The sequence below is a fragment of the Agelaius tricolor genome, unplaced genomic scaffold (assembly GCF_023055355.1).
Source record: "Agelaius tricolor isolate 1412-34295 unplaced genomic scaffold, bAgeTri1.0.p SCAF_26, whole genome shotgun sequence".
In the NCBI taxonomy this organism is placed as follows: Eukaryota; Metazoa; Chordata; class Aves; order Passeriformes; family Icteridae; genus Agelaius; species Agelaius tricolor.
This window is the reverse complement of record NW_027269286.1, coordinates 880,380-893,360: the sequence shown is the minus strand read 5'-3', so window position 1 is coordinate 893,360 and position 12,981 is coordinate 880,380. Positions and strand designations below refer to the sequence as shown.

Below are 12,981 nucleotides of genomic sequence, written 5' to 3'. Positions count from 1 at the left end.
TGATTCTGAACATATTTCCTCTGTAGTCCATAAGAATCTGATGTCTCTAACCATGTCTCTCACACTTCTAGATATGGCTTGAAGGTGGACATCTGGGCAGCGGGTGTGATTACTTACATCCTGCTCTGTGGTTTTCCTCCATTCCGTGGGTATGGACTGACCTATTCAACCATCCTTGTTATGTGAATTGGTCCCTGTGCTCCTTTCACATTAAGCACAGAGATTCCCACTGGTAGAAGTTCTCTGCTCATAGGGTTTGATGGTTTTTTCCTGTGCTCTGCATAGTGTTCTACACAGGCCCCATAAATGTCTGTGATTTTATGGTAAAATCTCTGTCTCGTGTTTGTTTATTGTAGTTTAAACTTCATTGCATTGCAAAACAAGAGCCTTCATTACAGGTACTGTGTGCCTTTGCCTGAAGTTTTAAATAGACTATGAAATAACCATCTTCTTTCATGGACAAAATGCAGCATATTTTGTGGTTGGTAAAAGGTAATTAAAATGTAAGCCAGTTAATAAAGACATGTCATATATTTTATCCCCTCAAAGCAATTGCAAAGTTGTGGGCAATCCTAAAGACAAGCAGAAAGAAAGAGTGTACCAAATGCACTGTGTTTTATGATCTCACCATTAACACCCATGGCTGCATGTTTGGGGCAATCAACATCTTCCAAAAGCATACTAAGGCATGAGCAATTAAAAGCAATTTTAAGAAGTCTATTGAAACCACATCTGAAAATAATTTCTTTTTGGGTTTTGTTGTTGGTTTTCTTTGGTTTTTACTTTACAGAAGTGGAGATGACCAAGAAGTGCTTTTTGATCAAATTTTGATGGGACAGATGGATTTTCCATCTCCATATTGGGACAATGTTTCTGACTCTGCAAAGGTGAATTTTATAGTTGATGCTATTTTCTTCTACAGTATTATTTCCAGTGGGAGTGTGTAGTACATGTTGTCCTTTCACAGTGTTGTATTTGACGTGTCTCACACATCTCCTGCTACACCTATAAATTCCTCTGGGTCACCAATTATGTTTCATTTGGTTGCTGTCTCTTAGGCTCCAAAAGGTTTTGAAATGGGCCCCATTCTGAAATGGACATCGTATCTCTATATAATTTCTCACACAACACAGACACCAGCAGCCCTTATTGATTAAGAAAAAATTAAAGTAATTCACTTCCTAGCTCAAAAGCTCTCTTAGACTGTGCTTTTTATGTACTTACGAGGGGCACCAGGTACCAACCTGGAGCCTTTGAATGTTATCTAATAATATTATGGAGAGGCTGATTTCCCTTATTGACCCCATTAGAGGATATGTCTGTTCTTTCTTTCTGTCAAAGAACCAGGCCTCCCATTGCCTTATTGTTGCAGAGTGGTATGAAATACAGGCTTGTTCTGGTCACAGCTCTTGACCTGCAGTCTTTGGTGTGCTGAGGCAGATATAATTATTTACAGATACAGACCTTGACAGAGATCATTATACTTGCAAAGCAGATCAGTTTTTTTAACTCTCACTAATTCACTAGAGCAATAGTTTAACTCGAAGATTTTCTAAGGATCTGGCATTCACTCTAGTCATATATATAAATATATGCGGACAGAGACAAAATACATATGTGAATGTAAAAAAAAAATCATATGGTCATTCCATAGGTAGATAAGCACTTACTTTCAGTCAGTTTACTTCTCTGGTCTGTAAGGCAATCTATGAAAAACTGTCTTCCTGTTTCCTTCAGTGTGACAGGGTTTGATTAATCACAAGAAAAAAAAAAAAAGGTAAATTTGGAGGTGGATGCAGGTAAGATAGTAGCTCTGAATCTCCATTCTTTGGAGAGTTACATCCTGCTTTTACAGGTATGTGGAGTCTTCTAACTAATGAAGTTAAAGAATGAGATACAGTCATAGAGTTGGAAGTCCTCTAAACTAAATCACTGTGTTGTAGCAGGCATTATTTCATAACATCATTAATGGGAACCTTGCAAGTCCTTTGCCAGTGGGTTTTCCTGTGAAACTCCTTCTGTCAAATAGTTCTGTCTAAAAATTCTGGTTTGAAGCCTTAGCCTATCCATTTAAGTTATTCCTGTAATTAAGGATGACTAGCTTTGGTCTTTGGCAAGGCACCTTTATTTGCTGTCATATTGCCATACTGTTTCCATGCACTCTGTGAATAAAATAATCTAGGTAATTGCAGAGAAAATCAGAGGGTGAAAAATAATGATTTTAAGTATCGGGGGTTTTTTTTTAATATCTTCTATGTTATTTAAACAAGAGTTTAAAGTAAAACTGTATTTGCTGGCACTTTTTTTTCCCTACAGAGGAATTGGCTTTTTCTTAATGGAAAGCTAACCTAATTTCATGAGACCATCTGTTTTGCACATTATGTATTAAGTGCTTTTCTCTTAAACAGTGGCTTCAGAACTGTAACTCAGAACTGTCTTCTAGCTTTTCAAGATACTGTCAGATATGGATTTAGAAGTTCAGCTGAGAGTTCATCAGTTCATAGTTTTCCTATTTTTTGAATAATCTTAGTATATTTCTTCGGTCAGTAGTTCACTCTCTCTTTGAGCACTCTTACAAAATCAGTTAAAGAGTTCTTAAGTATATGAACTATTGATCTGTTCTTTGAAGGTGTTCTTTAATTTCAACCCTGTATTCTATTTCTCAGGAACTTATCACAATGATGCTTCAAGTAGATGTAGATCTGCGATTCTCAGCCTTGCAAGTTCTTGAGCATCCATGGGTTAATGTAAGTATTTTCAGACTTGTAGATGCTTCTTGCAATTTGGCACCTTTGAGTGTCAAGCTCTTGCTATGCCCTTTTGGAAGCCAGCACATTCTAAAGATGCCACAGATTTAACTGGAAATCAGCTGGGTTACAGGCTGATTTAGTGTATTTTGTACCTTGGAGTTCTCATTATTTTGTGTGTGCTCAGCTACATTTTCTCTGAAATGCACTTTCAACAAATCTCAATCCAATTTGATAAATGTATATCTCTAACTCTCAGCTTGCAGGTTCAGTGACACATTTTATTCTCCTGAGATGAGGTGGGCTCAAAAATCTCACAGTCATGATTGAGAGTTACTGAAATATAGCCCATGCTGTTAAACCTACTTGATCCAGAATGGAACAGGGAAACATTTTGAATCATATTTAGCTTCTGACAGTATTTAAGATTTGTTAATTATTCCAGACTATTTAACATGTTGTAAAATATTTGGATGACAAAAAATTGGGATAATCTATATTCCAGTTCAGAAGGGACAGCTGAAAAAAGAAAGTTGGGATGAACAGTGAAAAAAAATACAGGAAGAGGAAATAATACTTCATTTTGTTTGTTGCAAGTTTGAGTGTGCAGTCCTCCCTGGAATACTCTTCGGTCCCTGAACTACCGTGTCCAAAATTCTTTTCTCACTAAAAATCTATTCTAAAAATTCAAATATACAGTCACCTCAGATATTAATTTTTTTTTTATTAAAGAGTTCTCCATATAGAGTAGTAGTGATCACTTAAGTATTTTCCAAGTACATGCTATAAGCTTGGAGAGCTCCCTTATTACCCAAACTACTTTTTAAATTGTAAATACTATTAACGTGCAGAGCCCTTCTGTGGTGTATGAAGAGTGCAAGGATCCAGGACAATGTCTGATGAAAATCTTTTCATTTTGAAGATGACATTCAAGCAGCTGAAATATTTATTTTCCTTGGTGCCAGGGGCTATCCTTGGACGTAGTGTTCTGTCACAAGTTTATAATGCCTTATGGTTTATAATGCCTTATGGTGATTGAGAGGCCTTATGGGTCTCTCTGTCTCCATGGGAGGAGGATGTGTGGAGATTTCTGGAGTGCTGAAGAGGAGGAGATGGAAGTGACTGATCAGAAGCCACAGAGAGGCCAAGTCACCCGCAGTGTGAGCCTGCACACTGCTGCTGAGATTACTGAAATGTCACTTGCTTACACCACTTAAGGAAGTGGTCACTAATCTTCCATTTTTTCTGAAAAATATATTTGAAATGTTAATGCTACCCCCAGGTACTTACTTTTTTTTTAATTGTTACACCATGATGTGTTTTAAAAAGCCATTTTAGTGTGATGTATAAAAAAGAAGAGGTGCAGCTCTTTGGCAGTAATACAATGGTGATGGTGTGCAAGTGACATGAGGATCTGCTTCCCTGCCCTCAATAGTACCTGCTAGTGAGGATAGCAGGGGAGAGGAGCTGGGGTCTAAAGACTTTGAACACTCCAGAGCTCTGCTAGAAAAACTTGAGCTCTGGTCACTGAAGCACCTTGGCAAATTCCTGAATTTCTGTGCAATAAGTTAACATGCGGAACCCTTTGCCAGAAGGTGGTGTAGAGAACTGGTATGAATGGTCTCAAAAGAGAATTTAATACATTTTTGGAGGATGATCCCATTGGTGCTTATTAAATATAGTGGTCTGGGTAGAGCTCTTGGCTCACAAAGTTCTTAGGTACTTGTTTGGCAAGAACTAGACGATATACCAGGGAAACTTCAGATCTACTTGCTTCTATTAAATATACTACTTCTTAAAGAGTGCCTGTGATGCACTGTTAGAAACAACATGCGGTGATCAATTCATCTTTGGTCTAGCTCTGGTTTTTTGCAGTTTTATGCTGGTAATAATTCTCTGCAATCAAAACCTGTAGCAGTTCTGTCTATATAAGTAAGTGAAACAAATATTCCATGACAATTCTGTAATTCCTTTTTTTCTACTGCTTTTAACAACTGAAAAAAACCAGTGTTTTTTCTGCATCATTACACTAGAGATAGTTCATCATGCAGATCAAAATCGCTTTTTAATTTTCTTATGTCCTCCATATATTTTTTTCTGGGAGTAAAAAGTCTAGCACTGGGACCAGTTCAGGAAAGTGCTTTAACACATTGCAAACATTGCTCCCATTTCAAGGCATCACACATGGAAGCACTTAATACTGGGCATCAAATTAACTAGATGGCACTACAATCTTAGTTCACATCGGAAGAAATAAGAACATGGCTGAGTTGAAACAGGTGTTTAAATGGTTCCATGAGAAAGGGCACTTCCCTGAAGTGTGTCTGGGCAGTATCAGTAGATAAACTAGCAGGGGCAGCCTGTTGATGCACAGAGGCAGAATGTACAGTGTCAGATCCAACTACACAGACCTCTACCATCACTGGCTGGATCAGCTGCAAGTCTGTCACACAACCTCCCTGGACCTCATTTTCCCAGCTTCAGGACAGAGAATTAATGCACTCATCCCTGTTTACAAAAGGCTCTGCAACCTATGTGTTGTAATTACCTGAGCAATTATGTGTATACTGTCTTTCTGAGAAGAAATGGCACATGGAATTTTCACCTACACTCCATTTTCACAGGTAACCCACTTTAATACTTTTCCATGGTGTCAAATGCTGGAGTTTACTTTCTCTATTAGTTTCAGCTGGGATAGGGCTCACTACAACGCTTCCCTTATTTCAGTTTTGAACCTATTCAGAGTGTTAAAGCTACAGCTAAAATACTAGATAGAACAGCTGGCTTGAAAAGCAGGCATGTGTTTTCTTTGACAATTTTAAGAAACATTTTCTCTCTTTGATCAAACCTTTGATAGAAGTGTTGTAACTGCTTACACTGTATAAAACCATTTTGTAGATTGTAAATAACCATTCTAGTTTATAGCTGCTTATTATGTGATTACTTGGTAAATTGCTGAGATTCCTGGAATGTGCTTTGACAGTTTCAGTAGGAGCAAACCCTCGTTTCAGTTTAAGTTTTTGCTATAAAAATATCTGGATTCCTCTTGGAAACTGCAAAGCTTGTTATGGTCAGAGTCAGACCAGTAAAGCAGTTTCGATGTGAATAATATCCCAGCTGTTTTCAATTCAAAAAAACAAAACCTGAAAAGATGTTGGCTACATGCCACTGCCACAGATGGAGATCTTGAATTCTAAATGCAATTCAGCAGCAGTTCTTTGCCCCCTCCATTTCGTTTATTTGGCATCATCTCTCCTATGCAGTACACTTAGACCTGGAAAAAAATCCATTACTTTATACTTCCCCTACAGGGACCCCAAATCTTTACTTTACCTGCTCAATTTTTTTTTGCAAAGTTAAAGAATTATAAAAGAGGCAGGAAGCTTGAGATTTGGCATTTTAAACTTTGATGTTATTGATAACCTGAAACAAGTTACAGGACAAACTCATTCTTCTTTGTATAAGTAGTAAATGTTTCCTAATACATCCCTGAGTAGTGAAAGGGATGTATTAGGAAGGGATGCTGAAAGGGATGGATTGCATTCTGAAAATCCTTCTCTGTTAAAATAATCAATATGAAATGTGTGTTGTTGCTGGAAGAGGAAGATGGCACACACCAGCCTAAAAAGAATTAGAGAACCTGGAGCTTTTATATTTTTCCCTCAATATGTCTGCCTTGGAAATTTGTGTGCAAAAGAAATTAATAGCCAAGTGATAAATATCATTAAGCTAAACATTTGTAAGAAAACTAATTTTAAAAGACACTCCTTATTTTGCAGCTGCACTACTTTTGGTTACACCCTAGGACACTGTACAAAACAAATTTCCTTAGAATCCTTAAAGGAAACAGTGTCCAAAAGCTTTTCCAGCACTTCTATTTACTCTAATTTCCTGCTGTTGCTTGTATAATGATCTATTCATCTGACATTTTTAGACTTGGAAAGTAAAGCTCTTGTGACCATCTTGTGAAATGGATCTAAGCGCTCCAGGGCAGTAGGAGTCTGGGAATCCTGAGCTTCATTACATCTTTATAACATTTACTTTGAGTGGCAATGCTTCCTGCCACAGGGAACAATGCAAATATGAAAACAGTTTTTATCAATTACTAGATTTTCTCCAAGACTTTCTGCCTCTTTTTTATTGTTTTTTACTTTTAATTTTTGTAAATAGACCATGAAAGGTATTTTGTAGAGGCTGATTAAAAAACCCGAACAAACAAACAAACAAAAACCAAAGCAAAATACCCCAAAACAAAAAACAAAAATGTGTTAACATTCCAAGCAATTTATATTGTTCATGTGAAAACTCAAATTCTGAGCCAGAGTTTTCAAACTCTTTTGACTGCTCAGCTCCTGAGGTATGCACAGGAGAGCTCTTCTTTCAGACTATTAGCAGTCAACATCTTCTGAAGCTCATGACTCTTTAAAGTTCCCAGCTGGAGCAACAAAAATAACTGGTCACCTTAAAAAAAAATCTTGTGATTAATGCTAAGGCTGAGATGAAATTCTGTGATCCTAGCCCACTGCCAAAAGAAAAGACTTAGAACAGGGGAAAGAAACAGTTAACCTCTTCAGAGTTTGACATCCCTACCATTTCAGCAACCCAATGAAATTCTTGTCAGCAGTGTTTACACTGTTCTCCAGTTCTACAACTTATCCTGATGATTCTGATCAATTTGATATTTGATGGGGTATTTTTTTCACTTCTTGCCTTTTAAAACTGCAGAGCAACTTTTTTTGTATTTAGATAAACAGCTGTCATCTCTCACCCTCAATAGCTATCCTTTTGTTGACTGAGATAATTCTAGGAGCCAGTTTAATATATATTGATTTCTTTATAAACTATTTTTGAATAAAAGAGAACTATTAAACATCAGATGGCACTAACAGTAGTAATAAAAACTTAGTAACAATAGAGGAATTCTGATATATCCCTATGCTGCATCTTAAACTGGGCTGGAAGGTATTTCATCTGAAAGCTGGAGCCCAAACTATGTGTCTGTGGCATGTTGCCACAGGAGCTGTGGGTGTGGTGCTTCACCAATAAAATATGACCACAATCTTGGTAACTATTGTCTTGTCTGTAATTTAGTCTTTTGACAAGATGACATGAACGCTTGGCAGACTTTCATGTCAAGAAAGCCAAGAGAATGATTTTATTTTTCTTCCCTCCTCTCGTGACGAGGAGTTCACTTTACAGACTAGCTTTCTTCTGGGAAAGGCAAGGTCAACGGGAAGCAGGTTATTTTTAGGGGTCATATACCACCAGGCCAGGACTCCCCAGTGATAGACAATAATCAGCTACTGGGTTCTATTGTTTTGTTTTGTGTTTTGCAGCTGTGTGCACTTGACCATATTTTGCCAGCTGAGACATTTTGTTAAGGGGTGAGTAAGGGATCTCTAAACACAAACTCCCCAAGCTAAATAAATAACAAACCTTACCAACCTCCCTAAAATTCCCATATACTCACTGAACTCATGATTTACTGCAGCAGTTCTGTAGCTCTTCAAAGGGCACTCATAATGGCTGAAAAATAAAAGAAAAAAGTGTCTGTCATCTCTCACTATTCTGATATTTTCTTGTTTTCCTTTATTCTGCTAGGATTTTGCCTAAGTGGAGTTTAAGAATTATTTCATTTGTTTATTCCTATACATACCATGCAGCACCAGTTAGGGATGACTATGGCACATGGCTCTGTATATTTTGCCTGTTGTACATTTTGTTTCCTATTCCACATATTCTGCGTATTTGTTGCCTGAAATCCTGCATATGCTGCTGTTGGGGAAGTCTCACTTAGTAGTGTTTTTTTGCAAGTTTTTAAGGCATAAGGATCTTTGCTACAATTTCTAAAAAACCCTCCTCTTTGCTGGGCTTGAATTCAGTCTGCGGACTTGTGCAAAACCCCAAACTCCATTCTTTCTGTCAGGGTTTCTTCTCAGTATGGAGGATGCCAGTCTCCCTAGGTGCGGGTATCCAGGTTTGCTCTCCAAAGTGAGAAGTCTCAGCTGCAAGGAGGAATGTCCCAGCCCAACCTCTTGTTTTTGTAATATCTTGGAGACCTTTTACTTTTGAGGTCATTATCATTAAATTTATGTGATGAGTAAACAGAATCTTAAACACATCTAAGTCCTCAGGTTTTGAAATATCAATGGGCATAAAAATAACTGGGTAGTGGTAATTAATGAAAGAAAATTGTAAGAAATGGCAAGGAAAATGAATTGTTTAAAAATTATTATTAATGAACATTGACTAAAGTTTGAGAAGAAAATATTGGGTAAAGAAGAAGAGAGAGACTGCTTGGTGCCATAATGTGTTCATCTTGTAAGTACCTTAAAGGTATTGATGGAGACAATGATTGACCCATATTTTAATACAAACATTTTGTAAACTTTTATGCATTGACCTATCAGAATCACCTCACAGTTCCTCTTTTTTTTTTGTCTTTCCTCTCTGAAGCTTTATTTTGCTTTATTTGTCTGCAGGATGATGGCCTTCCAGAGAACGAACATCAGCTCTCAGTAGCTGGGAAGATAAAGAAGCATTTCAACACAGGCCCTAAGCCGAACAGCACAGCAGCTGGAGTTTCTGTCATAGCAGTAAGCATCTGAAATACACAGATGAAACAGATTTATGTGCCCACCAGCCAGTTTTGTGTTTATGACACCAAAAGAAACCAGAGAGGGTTAATATTTAGATAAATGTAGCATTTAATTAATATCAGCATAGTTAGACTGGTATCCTGCACAACTTCTCCTTTGGTTCTCCTTGTGAGTCACATTGTTATTTAACTGCCCTAGGAGGTATAGCTGTACACACAGAACACAGTTCCACATTTTACCAGAAGATTAGTGGACCTAACTCCAACATAAATTCAACAATTTGAACTGGGATCATGATATTTTACTTGGCAGCAGACTCATTATATGGATTTAGGCCACACAGAGACTGTAGGAGGACAGCACCACTTTAAAATGGAAATTTCTTCAGAATTTAATTGAAAATCTCTATGGCAGCCTAAACCTCTCCTCTCTGAAGATGTGAAAGAGAGCTGTGATGCCTCACTGCTGCCTTCATGGTTAACATGAGTCTAGCCACTTCAGATTTAGCTGGGCATTTTATTGTAGTGCCACACACAGCCTGCTTCCCTGTCAGCAGAAGTACTTAATGGGGTAAAGACTTAATGGAACTTCTTGCTGCCTTCTGTCACATTGCAATTCCAGTGGAGCCATTCCAGGTTTGAACATGTCAGAGTGTCTGAAACAAAGCTTGGCCAAAATTTTGACCAAGCTTTACTGAGATTTCAATGGCATCCTCAGTGGAGCATACATCACATACAATTGTATTTTTTCCTCACAGATGAACATGTGTATTACATATACATGGACATAGGATATATTCAGCATATGAAGAGATTATTCATACTAATGCCATTGAATAGTAACATGCACATCCTTCACATTTTTGATACATCTGCTTGTGTTTGTAAGCTTTCCTTTATTACTCATAGTAATGTGAACACTCCAAAGAGTCACTAAAAATGTGACATGTTAAACGTAACCATTCCCATATCAGATTACTCAGTGTTCATTCCCAGCTTCCATAAATTGCAGGTGGTGTGACTGCACATGTACACTTTCTTGTACTGTTTCCACTTTCATGTTTCTCAGCTCAGCCCCTCCAGTGTTGAGTTAAATCAGCATGAAATAAATTCAGCTCAGCACATGCAATCTGGCTCACAGGTGTGAAGTGCTTGTGCAGCAAAAGGGATACTCTCTCAAAGTTACTTGGTATAAGTACTAAAAATTTCAAACTGTGCCTCTCTCATATTTTTCTTTACTCTTTCTTACCCTGAATGTCCTCAACATGGCAGCAAGTTGTTCCTCATGCTTTTCCTAGATTTTTTCAGTCATCAGCTAACATAGTCAGCATTTATTTATTTTCATTTTTAAGCAATAATACTGCAGCAACTCTCCCACAACTAAAACATCACATACCCATTGCTCATCTGAACTGCAGGTATGTTCTTTATAGACTAGCTGAAACCGTGTTCCTATTGAATGGACTGCCAGCACGCTTGTCCATGAGAATTACTGCTCAGATCCTCCATGCTAATGACTTCAAAGCTTAAAAGCAAGAAATGATGCCTCTGTCCTCATCCATCCCTTGCCTCCTTTATGTTTTTAATTTCCCTGCCCTCCTCTTTTTTTTATTTGCCCCAGTTGCTTTGCCAAGGAATTGTTTGCAGCAGTTTAACACCTGAGTAATGAAAAAGGCACTGTAGTGAATCTGTACACTGCAAAACATCAGGAAAAAATGTGTATGATTAATTATATTCTTAATGACTCTTATTTGCTTTTTAGTGTATGGAAATTTAACAGATTATTTTTAGCGATCATCTCTGTGGGCAAACTTCATATTCTGACACGACTGATCCTGCAACTCAGCCTATAAAGTAGAAATGTTTAGAATACTTAGAAGAGATAGGGAAATACAGACCTCTTTAGTGTTTTGGTAATGTTTCAGAATGCTAGATAATTTCCATTTTATGAATAAATTAGGTTTTTTTTCTACAAAAATAATTTAATATGTAAAAGAAAGCCAAAAGCAGAACAACAATGTCTTTAATTGTTGTTTCTGCATTTGGTAGTCTATTTAATATACATTTGCCTTGCATGTCACCAGTTTTATGTTTGGGAATCTCCCTTTAACTGTGAAATCTCAAATAAGCTAAAATTAAATCGTATTAACAAAGGCTGCTCTAGATTTAGAACTTTCAAAGTATGTATAGATGCTGTAACATATTGTTTGGCACTAAAGACATGCACTAACTGTATTTGCTAAAAAAATACTGGGGGTTTGTGCCTGCCTGTATGTTTACATACTTTTTGAGAGAGTGCCTGTGTATATAATATATAGAATTGCCATCTGTATATTATATAACACATCTGTGTCTGTGTTTGTGAAAATGTGTTAATATGTGCTTATATTTCTGCAGCTTAATAGTATGAAAGATAAATATTATCATTATTTTGAGTATTATAACCCTGTTTATGTACAGAGCTTGCTAATATGTGGTATTTAGTTCTTAGTTTGTCCTCACATTGGTATGGTGTGATATTATATGCCTGTTTTCTCTGGTGGTAAAAAGTAACACACCTCAAAGATCTCAAGGAATATTTATCATATGCACCAATTAAAACTATGATATGAAAATTAAGTTCCTAAAGATGCGTCTCTGGTCAGCTTGACTGAAAGGAAGTTTGAAGCTACATGTGTTTTTACAACTTCTGTGGCTACTGCTTCCTTCAGCAATGTCCAAATTGCCTTGATTCCTTTGGTTCAGACTTATGTCTGCTTTATTGATGTGGTAATCTCAGTAAAAGTTGTCTCTGTCTATCCAAGGCAGAGACATCCTACTTCTCATGCATGTGTCCAGACTTCAAGTTTGTCCACATTTGAAAGGATTCGTCAGTTTGGACAAACTACCCTAATGAACATGTGCATGCCTAGCAAAGCAGTTCATTTGCTGATGTAGTAGAATAATTTCTCAAACAAAATTAACTATACAAGTGAAGAGACTTTTCTGTTGATGCAATAATACATCATTAAAAGTTCTGCCAGAGTAACTATGTCAGTTGGGAAAAAATTCCCCTGAACCAACATAGCTTTGCCAGCAAATTTTTAATTGGAGAACTAGCTTTTAAAACAGCAAGAGAATTAGCAAGTCCCAAAAAAACACTGCTTGCTGAAGAGAGACTACGTAGGAGAAATATCACTTTACTTGCCCTGTTCTTAAACTCTTGTCACAGGCGTTGACTACCGGTCTCTGTGGGAGACTGTCTGGGCTAGTGCCCTTCAGTCTGTGTCAGAATGGCCACATTACTGTTAAGCATGTGCCAAAATATTTGCAGGATCATGTTTCTCATGCAGCTTTTCAATAGGAGCAGTATTTTTTAGTTCTGTGATGGTGTTTATAAAAGGTACTGCAGTAAAAACATAAAAGCAGGTTTACATTAACTAGCCTTTTTAAAATTTTGGGGTAGATTTTATTCTTCAGTTCTTCAAGGGTGTCAATTCCATTTATTTTGGTTTGGCCACAAAACAGTACCCTTGTGGCTGTACCCTTTAGGCCTCAGTGACAGTGGCTAGAGCGACTAAGAGTGCAAATCACTTTCTAAGAATGCTTCTGCAGTCCAAAGGTGTGCTGTAATTCCTTGTATGAACCAAGCATCAT

The 12,981-nt window shown here is 37.3% G+C and overlaps 1 protein-coding gene across 3 annotated transcripts in view; it reads left to right on the top strand.

Annotated features, from left to right (window-relative positions):
• The window catches only part of DCLK1 (doublecortin like kinase 1), a 236,203-nt gene that overhangs the window by 203,629 nt on the left and 19,593 nt on the right, over positions 1–12,981 (top strand). For all 3 annotated transcript variants that reach the window (XM_071448337.1, XM_071448338.1, XM_071448339.1), the window contains 4 exons: positions 72–149; positions 791–887; positions 2,667–2,747; positions 9,230–9,343. In XM_071448337.1, the coding sequence (XP_071304438.1) occupies positions 72–149; positions 791–887; positions 2,667–2,747; positions 9,230–9,343 (370 nt within the window). The remainder of the gene's footprint in view (positions 1–71; positions 150–790; positions 888–2,666; positions 2,748–9,229; positions 9,344–12,981) is intronic.